The sequence below is a fragment of the Plecotus auritus genome (assembly GCF_963455305.1).
Source record: "Plecotus auritus genome assembly, chromosome: 6".
NCBI classification, from domain to species: domain Eukaryota; kingdom Metazoa; phylum Chordata; class Mammalia; order Chiroptera; family Vespertilionidae; genus Plecotus; species Plecotus auritus.
In genome coordinates, this window is record NC_137773.1 from 82,570,067 (window position 1) to 82,591,272 (window position 21,206).

The following is a 21,206-nucleotide window of genomic DNA, read 5'->3' on the forward strand; positions in this document are numbered from 1 at the left end:
ACGGACAAACAAAACATGGTCCATCCATACAGTGGAATATTAGTCAGCCTTCAGAAGGAAGTACAGTCCAGCCAGGGTGGCTCAGTGGTTGAGCATCAATCCATGAACCAGGATGTCATCATTCGATTCTGGTTAGGGCACATGCCCGGGTTGCGGGCTCAATCCCCAGTGGGGGGCATACAGGAGGCTGCCAATCTATGATTCTCTCTCATCATCGATGTTTCTATCCCTCTCCCTTCCTCTCTGAAATCAATAAAAATAAAATTTTAAAAATAATAAATAAATAAAAGGAAAGACATTCTGCCCAGCCAGTGTTGCTCAGTGGTTAAGCATTGACCCATAAACCAGAAGGTCACGGTTCGATTCCTGGTCAGGGCAAATGCCTAGATTGTTGCTCGTTCTCCAGTAGGGGGTGTGCAGGAGGCAGCTGATCAATGATGTTTCTCTTATCATTGATGTTTCTCTCTCTCTCCCTCTCCCTTCCTCTCTGAAATCAATAATAAGTAGTAAATAAGTAAGTAAATAAATAAAAATAAAAAGGTCATTCTGCCCAGCCAGTGTTGCTCAGTGGTTAAGCACCAACCCATGCATGCACCAAGAGGTTGCTGGTTTGATTCCCAGTAAGGGCACATGCCCAGGTTGCAGGCTCGATCCCTGGTAGGGGGCGTGCAGGAAGCAGCTGATCAATGATATTTCTCATCCATGCTTCTATCTCTCTATCCTTCTCCCTTCCTCTCTATCTATTAAAAACACATTTTAGCCCTAGCCGATTTGGCTCAGTGGATAGAGCGTCCGCCTGCGGACTGAAGGGTCCCGGGTTCAATTCCGGTCAAGGACACATGCCCGGGTTGTGGGCTCGATCCCGTGTGGGGCATGCAGGAGGCAGCCGATCAATGATTCTCTCTTATCATTGATGTTTCTGTCTCTCTCTCCCTCTTCCTTCCTCTCTGATATCAATAAAAAAACAAAACACACATTTTAAAAAATACTAAAGAAAAAAAAAAAAAGGAAGGACAATCTGACACTTGCTACAATGTGGATGAACATGATGCTCAGTGACATAAGCCAGACAAATACTGTGTGATTCCACTCATAGGACGTCCCTAGAGGAGTCAAGTTCATAGAGACAGAAAATAGTGGGAACCAGGGGCTGGGGACTTAGTGTTTAATGGATGATACTGATGGTTGCACAACAATGAGTGTACTTAATACCACTTAGCCATGCACTTAGCAATCATTAAGATGGTAAATTTTTTAAAAAATATGTTTCTATTGATTTTATTTTTTTTTTAATTTTTTAAAATATATTTTATTGATTTTTTACAGAGAGGAAGGGAGAGCCAGAAACATCGATGAGAGAGAAACATCGATCAGCTGCATCCTACACACCCACCACCGGGGATGTGCCCGCAACCAAGGTACATGCCCTTGACCGGAATCGAACCTGGGACCCTTCAGTCCGCAGGCCGACGCTCTATCCACTGAGCCAAACTGGTTAGTGCAGGATGATGAATTTTATGTTACGTGTGTTTTACCACAATAAATGTGTACCAGGTTAAAATCTCCCCTCACGGTGCCCTATCAGTGATGACCAGATCTTGAGTGTCCTTCCAGGGCAATCTATGTGAGACAATGCTCCAGTCTACACACACACACACACACACACACACACACACACACACACACTCACACACATCTGTCACACAGTGTGGCACACTCCACATTTCCCTCCACCCTGCCTTTTCACCTAACACTGGAATTTGTTGCATACGAATTCATAAAGGGTGCCAGTTCTTGCCCTAGCTGGTTTGGCTCAGTGGATAGAGCATCGGCTCACGGACTGAAAGGTCCCGGGTTCAATTCTGGTCAAGGGCACATGCCCAGGTTGCAGGCTCAATCCCCAGTAGGGGGTGTGCAGGAGGCAGCCGATCAATGATTCTCTCTCATCATTGATGTTTCTCTCTCTCTCTCCCTCTCCCTTCCTCTCTGAAATCAATAAAAATATTTTTTACAAAGGGTGTCAGTTCTTGTTGCTAGCAGGCTCTCTCTTTCTGGCTCTTATGAAGCACATTGTCACACTGGGGAGGCTCACATGGTCAAGAACTCAGGCCTGGGGGCCCATCGCCCAAAAGGAACTGAGTGCTGCCAACAACCAGTGAGTGAGCTTGGAAAGGATCCTTCCTTGGCTGAGCCTTCAGATGAGTCCTCAGCACCAGAGGCACCATGACTGCAGCCTGTGAAATGTTATGAAGCAGAAGACTGAGCTTGGCTTTACCTGGATTCCTGACCTATAGAAACTGAGATCATAAATGTGCCTTGTTTTAGCGGCTATATTTGGGGTGATTTGTTACATAGCAAGTGCTAATAAATACAGCCTCCTCCTGTCTCAGGAAGGCATTCCAGGGTATCCCTTGAGTTGGGTGACATTTAGCGTGTGCCACCCATTTACATGGGATGCACAAGGGAGCATCCTGGGACATGCCCTTTGGGCAGCACAAGGATGTTGGAATATAGGCCCACAAAGTGTCCGTCCTGGTGCCCACGGTGGTGGCTGGTGATGGGGAAACCAGACCAAATGGACTCACGTGAGGCAAAAAGCAGCAAGAGACCAACCCAGATGTCTGATGGCATCTACTCATCCTGCCCACTCCTGAGATTCTTGTGAAATCAGAGTTGTCACATCTAGACTATATTAGATCCCAATGTGCCCTCAGGATTTATCGAGCAGGCACTTTCTATGCACCAAGCCCATCAGACAGACAATAGAGCCATGAAGAAGTAAATACCTTCAGTTAATAAAATGCCAAGGAGAAGTACTCAGAGATGAAAGAGCCTGGGGGTCTTGGGGGCCTTCCAGAGGAGGTATGGGCTCAAGCATGATGCCCACACCAAGTCAGGAGGAAAGAGAAGCTGTCCAGGTCAAGGGAAGAGCATGTGCAAAGGCCCGGAGGCAGGAGTGACACAGGAGCACTTTGCAGATGGTGGGCAGGGGTTGTGGGGAGTAGTCTGAAGCTCAGTCAGTCAGGACTGTGAAAGATGGTCACAGAGATCCAGGGAAGTGACCAAACTCCAGAACTGTTTAAGAGGCTGCCTGGGCCCTGGTCGGGTAGCTCAGTTGGTTAGTTAGAGCATTGTCTCAATACACCAAGGTTGCAGGTTTGATCCCCAATCAGGGCATAACAAGAATCAACCAATGAATGGATAAATAAGTGGAACAGCCCTAGCCAGTTTGGCTCAGTGGATAGTGTTGGCCTGCGGACCAAAGGGTCCTGGGTTCAATTCTGGTGAAGGGCACATACCTTGGTTGCAGGCTCCTCCCCAGCCCAGGCCCTGGTTGGGAAGCGTGCAGAAGGCAACTAATCAATGTGTTTATCTCATATCCACATTTCTCTCTGTCTTTCCCTCTCTCTGCCACTTTCCCTAAAAATTAATGGAAAAATATCCTCAGGTGAGGATTGACAAAAAACAAACAATAAAAGTAGAACAACAAATGGATGTCTCTCTCTCCCCTTACTCTCTCTCTAAAATAAAAATAAAGATATGTTTATATATTTAAAAAAATAAAAAAGATGCTGCCTGGGTTCAAACCCTGTGACCACAGCGTCTTTGGGCCTCAGTTTTTCAGTGAGAAGGCAGGAATGGAGTGTTTAGAGCTCGTGGCCTGATGTGCAGAGAATTGGAAAAGGGAAGTCACATTACAAAGCCTGGAGGCCAGTGCTTGTGGGTAGGACCCAGGCAGGCAGAAGATGCAGCTGACCTCAAGTGGCCTCAATCCCATGTCCGGGCAGCGCTGCCCTACCCAACTTCCTGGGTGTAAGGGACAGCAGACTGCAGGAATCACATTTGGGTCCCCAGAACTGCAAAGCCTCTGCATGGTGAGCGCCCCCATCAGGATCCTGGGTGACCACCAGCTTATGGGGATGTGAAGTGAGCTCCTGAAAGAAGAGAGGCAGCTCGGCAAGTGGTGGAAGTGGGGACTATCAGGGTTCTATCATGAGTCCTCACCCACTCACATCCATGGCCATAAGACTGCTGGCTGTGCCTCTCGGAGCCTCAGTTTACCCATCTGTAACATGAGGACAATAAAAACCCACTGCAACATCTCTGAAGATTGATTTTTTAAAAATACCTAAAAAGCACTTCCAACAGCGCCAGGAAAATTAGATCCTCCCACCCCAGCAAGGAAGGGGGGCTTTTCTCCGGCATGACAGATGAGGAAATTGAGGCAGGAGAGTGAAAAGGCGAGGCTACAGACCTTGAGGGCTCTCAGCTGCTGTGCCCAGTTCGCCAGCAAGCGCTGGAGGTTCAGCGAGGAGCGGGGAATCCGCCGAGGCCCGACCCATGTGGAGCCGTCTTCTGCTTCACAGCCGCTAGAGGCCACTGGAGTCTTCGCGCAGTCTGCTCACAGGTTCCGGGCGGGTCCTCATCACGCCACGCCCTCGGCCACGCCCCCGCCAGTCATGGTCACACCCCCGGCCCAGAAGGCCCTGCAGGGACCAACCATTCGCCTCGGGAGCAGTCAGGTTGTCCGTCCGCCTGCAATATGAGCGCCCCCGCCGCGACCCCCATCTTCGCGCCTGGAGAGAACTGCAGGCCTGCGTGGCTGGCGGCGCCCGCGTCCTACGACGCGTCGGACATGCACCTGCAGATCCTGGGCAAGCCAGTGATGGAGCGCTGGGAGACCCCCTACATGCACGCGTTGGCGGCCGCCGCCGCCTCCAGAGGTAGCTCCGCGTCCTGCCGGAGGGTGACCAGACTCATGCCAGCCAGCTCTCTGGCTGATGCGCATCCGAGCCTCTCCTTGCCTCTTTCCTAGCCTGGAGAATGGGGCTGCTAACGGGGGACGACAATGGGGAACTAAAAGGGGTGCTACAGGCACGGGGCATGCACCCAGTAGGCGCCCCCTAAGTATCGAGAACTTCCTCTCCAGGAGAAATGAGGTGCCGCCCCCCGCCTGAGATCAGGAACAGGGGGTCTGGCGGAGGTCGCTGCCCAGAGGCACGTGGGGAGCGTCCCTGCGCTAGACACCCCACCCACCCCAGCTAAGAATAGCTCTGGGAAAGCTGAGGCTGGGAGACAGCTGTGACGGGGTGACCCTGCCCTCCGGTGTCAGGGCCCTAAGAGTGCTCAGGTCCCCCAAGGGCTGGGCTCGTGGCCTGTAGGCCTCTTGTTGTAGTGCAGTGGGTACCACCCCCACCTCCTCCCCAATTGTTCCAGGCCCTGGCCTGGAATCCTGGTCCTCCCTTGCCCTTCTCTTGTGAACTTCATTGTGGGGACAGTGGGAGGGGGAGAGAAAAGTAACCAAAAGATAAGCTGCACTGGTGGCATGCCATCAGTGCCACTGGTGTACACAGCCAGAGTCAGGCTCAAAGTCCAGGTTTTGACCCCTCCCCCCGCCCCACCAAATACCCGACCCAAAAGCTGCTCTGCTGCCTCCCTGGCAGGTCATCCCTTTTTGGCCGCTGGCCAGGGTCCACACTGTTCCTTCTCAGGGCCACTGTGTCCCTATGTCTGCTGTGCCCTTCTGTCCTAGTTTCTCCGCCAAGGCTCTGCCCCTGAGCCGCCTCCTCCAGGTAGTCTCCCCAGCCCCCGCCTTTTGTGTGTCCAGGGGGCCGGGTCCTGGAGGTGGGCTTTGGCATGGCAATCGCAGCAACCAAGGTGCAGGAAGCTGCCATCGATGAGCACTGGATCATTGAGTGCAACGACGGTGTCTTCCAGCGGCTCCAGGACTGGGCCCAGCGGCAGCCACACAAGGTGCTACCTCTGCCTGCAGGCCCCCCTCCCACTCCTGGGGCAGTCTCCAGCATGGGATGGGGGCGGGGTGGGGGGAGTATCCTCCCTTACCTCCCTTAGGAGTTCCTCTGCCCTCCTTCTTACAGTGGAGAAGTCCTGGGGATCCCTCTGACCCTCAGCCTTCTTTTTCTCCCCTGCCTCAAGGTGGTTCCCTTGAAAGGCCTGTGGGAAGAGGTGGCACCCACCCTACCAGATGGTCACTTTGATGGTGAGGGGACTCTGGGCACTGGGTGAGGGGGAACCTCTGCCTGAATCTCCTCCTCACTTGCTGAAGGACCTTTTAAAGAACACATGGGCTGACATGTCACTGGGCCAACTGAGTCTGGGAAGGGGGCACAGACACACAGGAGACCTGACACTCAGTAGGATACCTAAAGGAATCACTGAATTGCACATGACACCTAGAGGTGATGGCAGCATAGTGAACTTGGGGTATGGCTGCTGGGGTTCCTGGGCCATGTTCAAGTTCCACCTTCGTGTGGAGCCATTGTCCTGGTGTGGCTGCCCCTGGCCCTGACCATGTGACTTCCATCCTCCCATGCAGGGATCCTGTACGACACGTATCCACTGTCTGAGGAAACCTGGCACACGCACCAGTTCAATTTCATCAGGGTAGGACCTCACGGAGGAATAGGGTCTGCAGCCACCAGCATGGAGTTCACTGGGTGGGGGCATCTGCCATCCACACAGGGCGCCCCTCCTTCCACTTGGTTCTCTGATCTCCCTCCCCACCTCTGTCCCCCTCTCAGGGCCATGCTTTTCGCCTGCTGAAGCCTGGGGGCATCCTCACCTACTGCAACCTCACCTCCTGGGGGGAATTGATGAAGTCCAAGTACTCCAACATCAGTACCATGTTTGAGGTGCAACAGCCTAGCTCCCTGTCCTCCCCTCCCCCACCCACCCCAGGCAGGTTGGGGAGGCAGCTGCAGTCACCTTGGACCTGGGAAGGTCCCTTGCTTCCAGACTGCTCTTGGGTAGATTGTGTGCTCTGTGTGGAAATCAGGCAAGGTCCTCCCCAGTGCCCTTGGGACATAGGACTCACCCAAGCTCTCCGCCTGGCTGACAGGCCCCATACTCTTCCCTAGGCCTTCCTCTACCCAGGGTGCCCCTGTTAGTTCAGGGCCTTTGACCAAACTCTTCCTCTGCCTGCCAGGGGGAGCGGTTGGGCAGCCTGGTGATGGCCTGTGACAGCCAGGAAGCTGCAGCCTGAGTTTAGACACCTGGAGACTGCCACTCAGACCTGGCTCCCATGTTATCTCAGCATTTGGGCCTGGGGTAGAGGCTACTGCAGCCCTGAGGGCCTTGGCATTAACAATGCTGTGCAAGGAAGGGTAGGCACCGGGTGTGTGTGTGAGGCCTCAGAGCCTGGACATAACTTGGCACTTCCCTTTCACAGGAGACACAAGTGCCAGCGCTGCTGGAGTCGGGCTTCCGCCGGGAGAACATCCACACACAGGTGATGGAGCTGGTCCCGCCTGCTGACTGCCGCTACTATGCCTTCCCACAGATGATCACACCCCTGATCACCAAGCACTAAGTCTGGTGCACCACCCTCCGAGTGCCTTCGTGGCCAGGAGCTCAGGCTCTGGCTTCAGCCCAGGTTCTAGTTGAAGTAGCACCAGCTGTAAGACCCCAGCTACCTTCCCTAACCTCTGCAAGAGTACCAGTCTCAGCCTTCTTCTGGGGTCACAGGGATGAAATAAATGCTAACACTAGGCTGGCCAATTGCAAAAGTGCCCTCACTCCTCCAAAAAGAAAAAGAAATTTGTTGCACAGCTTGTGTCGATCAGTTGGTTGAGTGTCTCATGCACCAAGATTCCTGGTCAGGGCACATGCCTGGGTTGTGGGCTCGAACTCCAGTAGGGGGTGTGCAAGAGGCAGTGGAGGGATGTTTCTCTCTCATCAATGTTTCTATTTCTCTCTCTCTCTCTAAAATCAATAAAGACATATTTTTAAAAAAACAATCTGTTATTGGACTTTCAGGGAGCCAGTGGGCAAGCTATATGCTCCATTGTGTACAAGTCAGTGAACCCAATCCTGCCCAAGGGAGATATCACCAATCAATCACCTACGGTCCTGTCCCTCAGCCGTCCAGGGCGGTTGCCCCTCCCTTCCCTGTGTTTGGCACTTGGGGTCCAGGGGGGTGCAGAACTAGGTCAGGACTGCAAGGAGGGTAGCAGCTCTAGGCCCAGGTCCTCAGGCTGCTGAGGAGGATTTTCTGGTCCCACCAAGTCAGGCTGAACTTCAGAATAAAGCAAAATTTTTATATCTGGACTCTCACAGAACCCTCAGCCACTCATGAAGTGCAGTGTCACTTGCTGAGGCCTGACACTCTCCCACTGTCTTGTTTCCTCTGACTCAATGTCCCCTTCAGTCTCAGTGCAGGGGCAGCCCAGCCCCCACCTAGCTCCAGGGGTTGCTTTGGGCTCTCCTCCTCCTTGGTGGGGCCTTAGGAGACGAGGTGTAGGGCCCCTAAGAGGGGCTGATGTGGACCGAGCCATCTGCCTCCAGGACCTCAGCATCTCTAAGGACTGACCCTGACCAAGGAAGCACTCGCCCACCTACACCCAGCACAAGGGGCACCTCTCTACTTCCCAGGACCACCTGCCCATACACCCTGAGGGCAGGCTTCCGTGCCAGTGCATTTCTCAGGTTTATTGACCATCTCTCAGGATGAGGAAGAGGATACGGGGTGGCAGTCGGGTGGCACTACCTTCGGTACCAGATCTTGAGTCTCTTCTCTCGTTTGATTTTCTTCTGCAGCTGCAGGATGCCATAGAGTAGGGCCTCGGCGGTAGGTGGGCAGCCTGGGGGGCGGGACCTTGCCTCAGTGTCTGCACATGGGGAGGGGGCCCACAGCTCTGGCTCTGCCAGGAGCCCTTGACCAGTGACTGGATCTGGGCCCTACTGGGGCACCACCCCTCTCCCTGCTGCCTGGCAAAGGGCACATGAAACAGAAGGAAGGTCAAAGGGTCCGGCTGTGGGCAGCAACTACAGGCCACATGGAGCAGAAAGGCCTGGGCTACCAAGGGCCCTAGGAAGAGTGACCTGGGAGCTGCAGGTGGGCTAAGGGCTGGTTGACCCCTTCCCATGGTGGGGAAGGCTGAGAAGGACCCTCACCCCAGCATCCAAAGAATACACAAAGGGGGTGGGTAGTTTGGCCCATTACTGGAAGTAGCCAGCAAGGTGGGCAGGGCGGGGAGGTTCACACACTGAGAAGGAAATTCCCAGAGTCTCCAACCCGAGTATCTCAGGTGGAAGAAGCAGAGAGACACTTTGCCACCTGAAGGACGGCCAGGACCTGACAGGCCTGCCACCTCGGGAGGCTGGATAAAGAACTGTCACAGTCAATTACTTCCAGCTGACTCTGGGGTGCTCAGTGCCTGACAGTATGATCACAATGGCCATTTGATAGATGGGGAAACTGAGGCATGGAGAGATCTGCCTGAGGTCATGGGTCAAACAAGCAGTGACTGACTAAGGGTCTGGCTCCTGGTCAAGGTTAACAAGCCTGCAGGGTAGACTTCTATGCATCTTTCAAAGTCCTATACAATAGGTGGGGTGGGGCACGTTTGTGTCAGGCTCCATCCCCCCAAACCTGGGGGTTCCCCAGGGCCTGGTCCGGTGATGGGGCCTTTCTAGGGCCCAGTGCTGCCCAAGCCAGGCCCAGGCCTAGAAAATGCACTCAATATTTGCAGCCCAGCTGGTCTGGCTCAGTGGTTGAGCATCAACCTGTGAACCAGTTCGATTCCCAGTCAAGGAAAATATCTGGGTTGTGGGCTCGATCCCCAGTGTGGGGTTTACTGGAAGCAGCCGACCAATGATTCTTTCTCATCATTGATGTTTCTATCTCTCTCTCCCTCTACCTCTGTGAAATCAATAAAAATATATTTAAATAAAAAGAAAAGAATCTGATGTTCAAGATTAAAAATAAATAAATAAGTATTTGCAGAATGCTAAACAAATCAATGCCATTTTCCAATGAGCTCTAATCCAATGTAGAAACCTGTTTCTCTGCCTTTGGGAGGTGCCAGCACATGCCCAGGAGGCCACCCCCTGCTCATTGGCCCAGTGAGGAGGCAAGGGAGTTCTGCAGGACGGTCTGATAAAATAGACACCCAGTTACATGTAAACTTCAGACAAACCACTGATACTTTTTTTTAGTATAACTATATCCCAAATATCATGGGATATATTTATAATGAAAAAGATTATTATTCATTGTTTCTCTGACATTCAAATTTAACTGGGTCCCTGCATTTTTATTTGCTAAACCTGGACACCCTGGTGATCCTGGGTCTATGTAGGGTGGGGTCTCACCTCCCATCATGAGTATGAGACCTCGCAGACACTGTTCATGTCCTCCAGGAACTTTTTTCTGTTTTTTAATTGCATTTATTTGGTTTGGTTTCTATTAGGTGGAATCATATAAAACTGTAGCTTAAAAATGGCCAAATATCAGCAATTTTGTACAGCTCAATCCTTTTGATGTTGGCCTGGTCCAACATCTGGATGAAACTGGGGAGCCCATGAAGAAAGGACAAAAAGGAAAGACTGGTATCACTCTTTTTAGACCCAAATCGGCTCTTTTTTTTCCCCAAAAAAAATATATTCTTATTGATTTCAGAGAGGAAAGGAGGAGAGAGAGATAGAAACATCAATGAGAGAGAATCATTGATTGGCTGCCTCCTACATGCCCTGCCCTGGAATCCAACTGTGACCTCCTGGTTCATAGGTCAATGCTCAACCACTGAGCCACGTCGGCCAGGCCAAATCTGCTCGTTCTTAAAACAGGGAGAGCCCACCATGTCTACAGGGGCATGGGGATTCCTTTGTGGGGACCTGAAGACCTGGTTGCCAGGAGACGAGGTAGTGGACTTACCTGGGACGTAGATGTCCACAGGCACGATGCGGTCACAGCCCCTCACGACGGAGTATGAGTAGTGGTAGTAACCTCCTCCGTTGGCGCAGCTGGAGTGGGAAGAGTGCCGTGAGGGCCTCTCTGGCCATCCTGTCCTTGCTCCCTCCTCAGGGCCCTTTCCCTAACCCACACCCGCCTTCAACTGCAGGCAGGTGCCTAGGCTGCCAAAAAGGACAAGAAGGGATATGAAGTCATAGGAAAGACAACAGTCACCTGAGACCAGGTAGAGCAGAAATGAATGGATGGGCCTTGAAAACATGATGCTCAGTGAGGAGCCAGGCACAAAAGGCCACACAGTGTGTGATTCCCTTTATATGAAATGTCCAGAACAGGCACGAGACAGGAAATGGGTGCATGGTTGCCAGGGGCTGGGGAAGAGGGTGGGAGGTGAGTGCTGATGGGGGGACGAGGCTTATTGTTGGGATAATGAAATAATCTGGAACTAGACAGATGGGATAGTTTTACACATTGTGAATGCATTAAAGCCCACTGAACTGCACACTTTAAAAGGGTGAACTTTCTGTTATGTGAATTCTATCTCAACAAAAAGAAATTAAGTAATTAAACAGGTTTTAACAATGTAGAGAATGACTACAAGTTAAAAAGGCAAGGAGAATATAAACTGTCTACAGATGGTGATATCATTTATGTAGTCATAAAGAAACAGACAAATCAGATGAGGGAGCAATAATAATCCACAGGAAGGGACATTCTGGGGAGGGGGGAGTGTACACAGCAGAGTGTCAGAGTCACTATCTGGCTTCCTGCAGGTGTGGGATTTTAGAGTATAAATTATACCTCCATGACCTTGATCAGACAGAAGCCCAGATAAAACACTGGGGGGAAACACAACAGTGTGTCACAGGTATGTCTCGTCCCTGGAGCCAGATTATGGCCCCCAGCCCCACTGGAACTCACCTCCCCATGGACACAACATAGCGAGGCTCTGGCATCTGGTCATAGACCTGGAAGAGACGACAGGGTCTATGTGCAGCTCAATCCTGGGCGGTGGAGGGGTGGGGTCTGGGGCCAGGCCTACCTTGCGGAGTGCAGGGGCCATCTTGTTGGTGAGTGTCCCAGCCACAATCATGACATCTGACTGGCGTGGGCTGGCTCGGAAGACCACGCCAAAGCGGTCCATGTCGTAGCGGGGTGCTGCCATATGCATCATCTCCACTGCACAGCAGGCCAGGCCGAAGGTCATAGGCCACAGGGAACTCTGAGGGGGCCAGGGTGGTCAACCCGTGAGTGGACAGTTGGACCATCATGTTTAAAGAAACTGGGCAATTTCACATAGAAAAACAGATTTCTAGCCTTTCCTGAAGAACAACACATCAGCTTTTCCCCACCCTCTTCCCCGTACAGCAACCACGTGACCTCAAGGCCCCTCAGACCTAGCCTGAGCTTGCTGCCTGCCCCAGCCCAGGGCTGCCCAACGTGAAGGTAAAGTAGGCTAGGCCTGTGGGTCAGCACTTGCCAATTGCCATATTACAAAAAAAAGGTTGTCCTGGCCAGTGTGGACAGTTCATTGGGCATCATCCCGTGCATGGAAAGGTTGCCGGTTCATGCCTGAATTGCAGGCTTGATCCCCAGTAGGGGACATGCAGGAGGCAGCTGATAGATGTTCAGCTCTTGTATCAATGTTTCTCTTTCTCTCTCCTTCTCCCTTCCTGCCTCTAAAAAAATAAAAAGCAGCCCTAGCCAGTTTGGCTCAGTGGATAGAGCGTCGGCCTGAGGACTGAATGGTCCCAGGTTCAATTCTGGTCAAGGGCACATGCCTGGGTTGTGGTCTCAATCCCCAGTAGGGGGCATGCAGGAGGCAGCCGATCAATGATTCTTTCTCATCATTGATGTTTCTCTCTCCCTTCTTCTCTGAAATCAATAAAATATTTAAAAAATAAATAAATTAAAAAAAAAGTAAAATTAGTTTTAATACCATTGATGTAACCTAGTACATCCTAAACCCCATCCTTCCAACGTGGGCACTTGCTGCCCTGAGTGCCTGGCCGCCACATGTGGCATAGGCCTAACCCTGAGGATCTTGTTCTGGACACCCCCTAGTGTCCAAGAACTCCAAATGCCGATTCCTCCAGGAAGTCCTTCTGGATGGCCTTGAGCGCCCTGACTCCTTTATCTGTCTGGTGTCTGATTTCCTCACAGCTGTGCTCCTAGGCTAGACCTATCTCTGCTCCTCTGCTTCGAATCTGGGACTACGAAGTGGCCCCCACTGCCCTACTAATGTGCTAGTGTGGGTGACAGGACAAGGGTTGCCCAACATGGCTAGGCCACCTGACTGACCAAGCACCTGAGCTGCCTGACCCTGACCTCGTCTCTGGGTGTTCACAGTCATAAACAAGGCTACAGTGGACATCTCTGTCCTGGAGCTGGAGGCTCTAGTAGGATGTTTGCTGTGGTGCTGTGTGTGACACAAAGACACACAAAAGCCTGAGCTAGTGCACAGCCATCAATGAGGGATTGTTAACGTGGCCTATCCAGCCAGCACCCCTTGGGCACTGAAAGGAGCCTGTCTTGGGAGACAGGACATATGTCCAAAGGGAGACATGCCATGCACACAACCTAAGGGAATGGATACAAGACAAAAACTGTTTCGTGGCTGATGCTAGGGGCAGGGCAGGCTTTTAAAATTTTTGCCAGGAAGGAGTTACTGTTTTCAGTACACATTACTTTTCTAGCCAAGAAGATTACTTTTACATTAAGAGAAAAAAAGAGGCATTAACAGAAGACAACTATAGAAGGGAAGTGGGCAATCTTCACTAAGGGTTGAGGGAGAGACAAGGGGATGGGACAGAGACACTGAGGGGATGTCAGAGCCAGGAGCTGGCGGGGTAGGGGGTGCAGAGGATGAATCCTGACATAATCACGAGCCTCTTGGGCTCCCTGAACCACAAGGGCAGTGAGCGTGTGTGCTGTACGTGTGCACAGTGTGCAAGCAAAGAATAGAGGTTGGAGAGATGGATGAGGGTTGGGGGCTCACCCGGCGGGCCCAGTTGATGAGGTCATCCAGCTTGGCCACCACATACTCGCCCCGGCTGCTGGGAAGTGAGCTGGGTTTGGAGACCACGGCTCCAGCCTTGGACACGGCAGGCTGTGTGCTGGGCATGGGACATGGCACAGGAAGGTGTTAGTCAGGCAGGAGTCCCAGGAAAGGAACACTGGCTACCCTCACAGCCTCTACCCTGTAACCTAACACAGAGCAGCTCTCAGAGCACAGGTCAAAGCTATGGTCACAGCTGGTCCTGAGGGCAGTAATGGGAGGAGCCATGGGGCCAGGGATTACCCTGGGGCTGCAGCATCTTAGTACCCAGGTCTGGGTCTGCTGAACAAAGGAATGAAAGATGGCATGGATGTGCCTCAGCCTGCCTTGCTGTGGCCCCAAGAGGCCCCTGTTTTCTCAGGAACTCAGTGTCCTCATCTGGAAAACAGGGGCCAACTGACACACTCTTCAGCAAAGGCCCTTCTGGACTGTGGATGTGCAGCCACTGGTCTGGACAGAGCTCCAAGGGCAGGGACCTCAGAGCTCTGCTGGATGTGGGAGGGCCCTGGAGTTACCACGGGTACTACTGTGCTGGAGGGGGTGGGTGCTTCAGGGTGTTCGGGCCACTGGGAAGGCTGGCCTCACCTGCTTGGGCTGTCAGCAGCCAAACTGGCATGGACACATCGTACCTGAACAGCCGCACCCACGCCGGAGCTGCAGAGAGACAGAGCACACATGAAGAGGAGCCTGGGACATCCTGAGATGCTGTTACAAGGGCTACACTGTAGCAGGGATGGGGCTAGTGGCCAAATTTGGCCCTCCACCTATTTTTGTTAATTTTCACCCAAGGATATTTTTCCTCTGATTTTTAGAGAGTGGAAGAAAGAGGGAGAGACAGAGAGAGAAACATCGATGTGACAGCATCAATTCATTGCCTCCTGGATGTGCCCCGACCAGGGCCGGGGATTGATCCTGCGACCGAGGTATGTGCCCTTTGTCCGGAATCGAATCCAGGATCCTTTGGTCCCCAGGCCAACATGCTATCCACTGACCCAAACTGGCCAGGGCCACCTATTTTTGTAAATAAATTTTACTGACACACAGCCACACTCATCTGTCTCTGTGCTGTCTGCAGCTGTTTTCACAAAGGCACAGCTAAGCAGTCTCAACAGAGATCATCTGGCTTACACAGCCAAAGACATTTACCATCTGACCTATCAGGGACAAAGTGCCTGGTTTTCATTTGACACTTCTTTCATTTTCCCCTTTTCCCTTCATTTTACAGTGAATATGTATTTTACCCTTAAGGAAAAGACTTTATCAAACTAAACCACACTCAGCCCAAATCTGTGCCCACCTCCAAGCCCCCCGACTTCTCTCCACTAGGAAAACCCTCTCCTTAGATCTGTCATGTCCCGGATCCTATGGACCTGGGGTTTGATTTCCAGGCTCTGTCCATAACGAGGCCCCAGTGGCTACCTGCCTTCCTGTCCTGAAGAGGCCTGCATGGGGTTGTCACCTGAGCAAACGCACTGATTACTTTTGGTAGCAAGTGAGTCCTGAGGGCACTAGGACGGGGGACAAGGGTCCGAACCCAGGCTCTGCCACAACATGGACAGAGGGGCCAGCACACCACCTGCTGGAGGGCCGCTGCCAGTCCCAGCGCTGCCCCTGACTCGTGTGTGACCTTCAGCAGGCAGGACCCCGTCTGTAGTTGCTCAGCCCTTCCCAGCTCAGAGGTACTCTGATCCCATCCCCCCTCCCAGTCTGAGCCCTCCCTCCAAGGGCCTCTGGATGGAGGCGAGGCCAGAGACCCAGACGCAGGCACTCACCGCAGAGCAAGGACTGGGCGGAGCAGGCCGGGAGCTGCAGAAAGAAACACAGGGTGTGGGCAGTGAGTTTTGGACAGCACCAGAGGCCACAAACGCAGGGGCCTGGACCAGCCAGGTCTTTGCCCATCAGGCCTCCTGCCTAGTCACCTTCCCTCTACCCTTGGTCTATCTAAATTCTACTTTAACCAACGTTTGGTCAAGAGGGGTCTTTCAGAATATGAACCGGGTAGTGCCAATCCCCTGCTTAAAACCCCACAGCCCCCGGGAGAAAAGCCAGGCTCCACACCAGGGGCACCTTCCCGTCCTCACAGGTCGGAGCTGACACTTCCTCGGTGCCTGCCAACGTGCTAATCCGTTTGCCGGAGCCTGCCCCGCAGGTGCACAGGCCAGCCCCGCTCGGGCAGGTTTCACTTCTCAGTGGGTCTGCGGCAGCGCCCCGCCCCCCAGAATCCTGGCACCCTGTCCGATCACCACCTGTACCTGCTGGTGTGGTGCCTGCCTCCTCAGCACTGCTAGGGCCTCCAGGTTCCCCGACAGCCTTAGCCTTGGGTGGTGTGTGTTGAGTAAACAAACCTACAGACACCGGCATGGAAGACAGGCTAACTGCCCAGCCCCAGACTCCTGTTCGAGCTGCTCCTCTCTGAGCCTGTTTCCCCACCTGAAAATTTAGGGCTTTGCATAAATTTACAGCCCAGTAAATGTCCTTCACAGATCAGTAGACCTGTGAACTTGCACAGGAAAGAATACCCTCTTTGTCACCGTCTTACTGGAAACTGGCCTTTCTTTCAATTCTGTGTCGCCAACAAACCACAGGACCCCTACTGGCAGGACCCATGGTTTTCACCAACAGAAATCACGGACGTTTCCCAATGGTGTCACCAGGGCTACAGACATCTTCACCCATCCTTCTAAACCATAGCAATCGGACCTGCCGCTGGATTTCGGCGTTAATACCCAAGCACAATGAATGAGGAACTCGTCAACCGGGTTTAGAGACAGAATCCTGACAACTGTCTCGTGATAACTGCTTTCTTTTGCAACCCTGCGGATTTCATCCTATGCGTTTAATCACTAATCTCGGGACGAAGGTTCCGGGATCAGGCAAGGTGGGACGCCTGCTGTTCTGGCACCCCTCCGGGCCTCAGTTTCCACGCCGGTCCGAGTTGCAATCTCAGGCCACCTCTCTCTCGGGAGCTTCCAGGGCAGCTCCCCGGGCCGAGCCCTGCGCCCCTCCGGGGCCCGCTCCGGGGACCTCCCGAGGCTGGGGTTCCTGCGTCGCTATCCGGACCTCAGTTTCCCCAGGGGGCCCTGACCTAGGCTCCCCGACCCGCTCACCAGCCAACGCCGCCATCTTAGCCTCGGCCTTCAGATAACCTCTGCAGTCCGTCCGTTTTAGCGCTCCGAGTCCCGGGGGCCGTCACCCAAAGCGGTTCGGCTGTTGAGGGAAAACGGAACCCAAGCTCAGAACGTTCCGCCTCTGTGGACGTCCCCCACACTGTGCACCCCCAAACCCTCACGAGGCATAAAAGGACAGGGGAGTCCGCCTCCAAAAAAGCAGGCGACCGCACAATTTTTTCCTTACCAGAGAAGCAAAAGCAAGATTGCGTCCCTGGGTGGGCTCGAACCACCAACCTTTCGGTTAACAGCCGAACGCGCTAACCGATTGCGCCACAGAGACTGAGTTGCATTTTTGCTTCAGCCGCGACCCTACAAGGTATGCGCGGTCGGTAAACGCAGGGTGAAATACGCCTGCGTGCCCGCTAAATGGAGTGAAATGGACTATGGGGCCCTTCCACTCACCCGAAAAAGCTCAATTGGAAAAGCGCTGAATTGCAGATTTAAAGGTCCCTGGTTCAATCCCGAGTTGGTTCAATCCCGAGTTTTGGCGAGCGTTTCAGCGCCCCCGAGCATCGTGGGTTTTTTTGTTTGTTTTGGGTTTTTTTAAAAAACATACTTTGACTTCAGAGAGGAAGGGAGAGGGAGAGAGAGATAGAAACATCAATGATGAGAATCATTGATCGGCTGCCTCCCGCACGCCCTGCACTGTGGATGGAGCCCGTAACCCGGGTATATGGCCTGACTGGGAATCGAACCGTAACCTCCTGGTTCATTGGTCGAAGCTCGATCACTGAGCCACGCCAGCTGGCGGGCCGGGAGCATCATTACCCTTTTTCGCAGCTGGTGCGGTTTCTCCTTTCACCAGAATGTGTCCTCATTCTGCAAATGAAGAGCAGGGCTGCCACTCAGGCCAACGTGGGAAGGACAGAGCAAGGAACTCAAATCCCGTACTCACCCCCTTGTCCCCACCTCCAAGACTATGATTCCAACCAAAACGTTCCCCTTCATCAATCCGATTTTTAAAAAAGCAATGATTAGTTTTTTTCTTTTAAAATATTTTTATTGATTTTTAGAGAGAGAGGAAGGGAGAGAGAAACACCCATGTGAGATATTGAAAACATCAGTTGGCTGCCTCCTGCACGCCCCCTACTGGGGATTGAGCCTGAAACCCTGGGAAACCCTGGCATGTGCCCTCAGCGGGGATCCGAAACCTGGGTGCAGGAGCTGATTATGCTCAAACAACTGGCTACACTGGCCAGGGCAACCCGATTTTTATTTTTATTTTTTTAAATATATTTTATTGATTTTTTACAGAGAGGAAAGGAGAGGGATAGAGAGTTAGAAACATCGATGAGAGAGAAACATTGATCAGCTGCCTCCTGCACACCTCCTACTGGGGATGTGCCCGCAACCAAGGTACATGCTCTTGACCGGAATCGAACCTGGGACCTTTCAGTCCGCAGGCCGACGCTGTCTATCCACTGAGCCAAACCGGCCAGGGCGCAACCCAATTTTTTAAAAAAACATATTTTTATTGACTTCAGTGAGGAAGGAAGAGGGAGAGATAGAAACATCCATGATGAGAGAGAATCATTGATCGGCTGCCTCCTGCAAGCCCTCCACTGGGGATAGAGCCCAGAACCCAGGCATGTGCCCTGAACTGGAATCGAACCTGGGACCTTTCAGTTAGCATGGGGATGCTCTATCCACTGAGCCAAACCAGCTAGGACACAACCCAATTTTTTAAAGTGATAGCATTAGAACCAGTGTTAATTGTAAAACTGAACACTACTGAACATCAAAACTGGCAAAATAGATTTCAAGAACACTTCCCCCTTGTATGTAATTTCATTTTGACAAACCTGCTAGGTAGCTGTTCTGCCCATTTTATGTACGGGGAAACTGAGGCCCAAACAGGCAAAAAAGAAGGTGAGTGACAGAGCTGGTCTCCTGGCAGGACCACTCCCTGCTCTGTGCTGGTACTGAGCAAAGCAAGGCCTGGTCCCTGTTCTTAAGGAGCTCAAGGTCCCTTGGGAATGAGAGGTGTGGGGTGGGCCTTAGGCCAAAACCCCGTAGCTAAAGGGATGACACACAGGTGGGAAAGAGGAGATGAAGAGCGGCCAAACCGAGTAGTTCAGCTGGATAGAGCATTGTTCTGACATATCAAGGTTGTGAAGTTTGATCCCTAATCAGGGCACATACAAGACTCAACCAATGAATACATAAATAAGTGGAACAAATCAATTTTTTTCTGTCTTAAATTTTAAAAATTAAAAAATAAAATAATAATAATAAAAGGGTGGCCACTCTGACAGGACTATAAAATTCTGGCAGATGCACAAATAACCTTTCCCTGTAGTTCCCACAACTGGCTATGTTGTGCAGTTGGATTTTTATATTTATTTATTTGTTTTTGTTGTTGTTTTATCCTCACCTGAGAATATTTTTCCTTTTTTTTTTTTTTTTTTTTTTTAAGAGAGAGAGAGTGGAAGGGAAAAGAGGGAGAGAGAGTAAAATCAACATACAAGGCACACTGCTTGGTTGCCTCTTGCACACACCCTGACCAGGGCCAGAGATCGAACCACGACCAAGGTATAAGCCTTTGGCCAGGAATCAAACCCGTGACCCTTCAGTCCTTGGGCCAACACTCTAACCACTGAGCAAAACTGTGTCACTGCCTCCTGAGCAAAACTGGCCAGGACTGGATTTTTATATTTAAATTAACTTTGTATCTTAGACACATCAAGGTTTTGATTTATAGAAAAGTTACAAAGATATTACAGTTCCAACTAGAGGCCTGGTGCATGAAATTCAAAATTCGTGCACTGGTGGAGGTAGGGGGGGGTCCTCAGCCCGGCCTGTACCCTCTTGCAGTCCGGGATGTCTGACTGACGGCTTATGTCCGATCCCTGCGGGGAGCAGGCCTAAGCCGGCAATCAGAATCCTTAATGCTGCCACGGAGGCGGGAGAGGCTCTGGCCACCACCACTATGCTCACCAGCCATGAGCCGGCTTCTGGTTGAGTTGACCACCAGGGGGCAGCTCCTGCGTTGAGCGTCTGTCCCCTGGTGGGCAGTGTGTGTTATAGCGACTGGTCATTCCCCCGTTCTGTCAATTTGCATATTATCCTTTTATTATATAGGAGGATGTACCCCATACCTGTGGTTAACATGTTACATTGATTTGATGCATTATCACAACTCCTGAACCAATATGGATACATTAAGGACACCCTCTTTTATTGGGTTTCCTTTCCCCTAAAGTTCGCACCCTGTGAGCATGGCATCCTGGGAACTGAGCCCCCAACCTAGACTCAAATCTGACTGAGAGAGACCTCAGGGGACCACAGAGCCTCCCTGCCAAACTGCTCCTGAATTTCTAACCCACAGAAATCAGAATGTTGTTTCCAACTCCTGGGTATCTGGTGCAATTTGTTATACAGCAATAAATAGAGGAAGAAAGAGCCTGCCTCAGGAACCCAGGTCTTCTGGGAGAGCGGAGAGGGGAGAGGGGAGAGGGGAGAGGAGAGAGGGGAGAGGGGAGAGGGGAAAGGGGAGAGGGGAGGGGGAGAGGGGAGAGGGGAGAGGGAAAAGGGAGAAGAGATACATAGGACAGGGGGAGGAGGAGAGAGGGAGCACAGGAAATGTGGGTCAGTAGAGGCCGTGAATCTGGTGCAAGAGTGACCCATGTTCATTGTGCAGACAGGCTTCTCTGTGGCTGGAGATTCTTACCCTGTGAATATGCTACTTAAAAAAAATAATTTCTAAAGATAAATAACAGACTTGCCAATACTATGCAATGAAATCCCCTTTCCAGGAAGTGGTTCTGTAGAAAATGGCTACTTCCCTGAGGGTGAGTTTGACTGCTCTGCTGTACAGGTTGGTGCTGGGAGTCAACTGACCATAGAGAAGGCATCTGTGTAGTTGCAGGGTCGCAGGGTCTGGATGAGGTTCAGTGAAGGGATGGGCTGGGGAAGGCTGGGCTGGAGGAAAGTGTCTCAGGAGGTCCTGGGGGAGGACAAGGGGGCAGCAGAGAAAACTCAGCAGAGGCGCTGGCAGCTTAGAGCAACTAGTTAGACAAAGCCCTTGGGGAAAGGGTGGAGGAGGCAGGCAGGAGTCACTGCCTCCATAGGTATGGTGACAGGGAAAGATAGCAAGATCCCCATCAGTTTATGGCAGTGCTCCTGGCAAGCAGCAGGGGCCAGGGATGCTGCTCAAAACCCTCCTCCAGTGCCCAGGATGTCCCCCACCCCTGCCCCATGTCAACAGTGCAGAGGGGAGAGCCTGCTGAAAGAGATATACAGGCTCAGCTGCCAGAACACTGGAGGG

The 21,206-nt window shown here is 52.1% G+C and overlaps 3 protein-coding genes across 7 annotated transcripts in view; 1 reads left to right on the top strand and 2 right to left on the bottom strand.

Moving 5' to 3' along the window:
• The window catches only part of SBNO2 (strawberry notch homolog 2), a 70,861-nt gene extending 66,494 nt beyond the window's left edge, over positions 1 to 4,367 (bottom strand). For 2 of the 3 annotated variants that reach the window (XM_080674147.1, XM_080674146.1), the window contains exon 1: positions 4,256 to 4,367. The gene's annotated coding sequence lies outside the window, so the exon portion shown is untranslated. The remainder of the gene's footprint in view (positions 1 to 4,255) is intronic. The other variant, XM_080674148.1, reaches the window with a different exon arrangement.
• GAMT (guanidinoacetate N-methyltransferase) lies at positions 4,367 to 8,295 on the top strand. The gene is made up of 6 exons (XM_080674155.1): positions 4,367 to 4,724; positions 5,609 to 5,754; positions 5,938 to 6,001; positions 6,338 to 6,405; positions 6,543 to 6,653; positions 7,190 to 8,295. Exons 1-6 carry the CDS (start codon positions 4,544 to 4,546, stop codon positions 7,328 to 7,330), a joined length of 711 nt encoding a protein of 236 aa, XP_080530281.1. The 5' UTR covers positions 4,367 to 4,543; the 3' UTR covers positions 7,331 to 8,295.
• A 132-nt stretch (positions 8,296 to 8,427) lies between these two features.
• Positions 8,428 to 17,614, bottom strand: NDUFS7 (NADH:ubiquinone oxidoreductase core subunit S7). 3 transcript variants are annotated; one of them, XM_080674154.1, is made up of 9 exons: positions 17,342 to 17,614; positions 16,877 to 16,976; positions 15,542 to 15,575; positions 14,355 to 14,423; positions 13,710 to 13,827; positions 11,754 to 11,933; positions 11,633 to 11,679; positions 10,676 to 10,764; positions 8,428 to 8,600 (listed from the first exon to the last, which is right to left on the bottom strand). In XM_080674154.1, the coding sequence occupies exons 2-9, from the start codon at positions 16,890 to 16,892 to the stop codon at positions 8,503 to 8,505; spliced, it is 651 nt and encodes a 216-aa protein (XP_080530280.1). In that variant the 5' UTR covers positions 16,893 to 16,976; positions 17,342 to 17,614; the 3' UTR covers positions 8,428 to 8,502. The 3 variants fall into 3 exon arrangements, with proteins under 3 accessions (XP_080530280.1, XP_080530279.1, XP_080530278.1); XM_080674153.1 differs by lacking the exon at positions 17,342 to 17,614 and adding an exon at positions 17,124 to 17,244; XM_080674152.1 differs by lacking the exons at positions 16,877 to 16,976; positions 17,342 to 17,614 and adding an exon at positions 16,022 to 16,298.
• Between the last annotated feature and the right edge of the window lie 3,592 nt (positions 17,615 to 21,206).

Excerpts from the sequence above, each read along its gene's own strand:
- GAMT (XM_080674155.1), top strand. The coding sequence starts at position 4,544 with ATGAGCGCCCCCGCCGCGACCCCCATCTTCGCGCCTGGAGAGAACTGC. Across the intron at positions 4,725-5,608 it reads GGCCGCCGCCGCCTCCAGAG|GGGGCCGGGTCCTGGAGGTG; the intron begins GTAGCTCCGCGT and ends TTGTGTGTCCAG. Across the intron at positions 6,654-7,189 it reads ACATCAGTACCATGTTTGAG|GAGACACAAGTGCCAGCGCT; the intron begins GTGCAACAGCCT and ends TCCCTTTCACAG.
- NDUFS7 (XM_080674152.1), bottom strand. The coding sequence starts at position 16,130 with ATGCCGGTGTCTGTAGGTTTGTTTACTCAACACACACCACCCAAGGCT. Across the intron at positions 11,680-11,753 it reads TGGCCCCTGCACTCCGCAAG|GTCTATGACCAGATGCCAGA; the intron begins GTAGGCCTGGCC and ends CGTCTCTTCCAG. Across the intron at positions 10,765-11,632 it reads TATGTTGTGTCCATGGGGAG|CTGCGCCAACGGAGGAGGTT; the intron begins GTGAGTTCCAGT and ends TTCCCACTCCAG.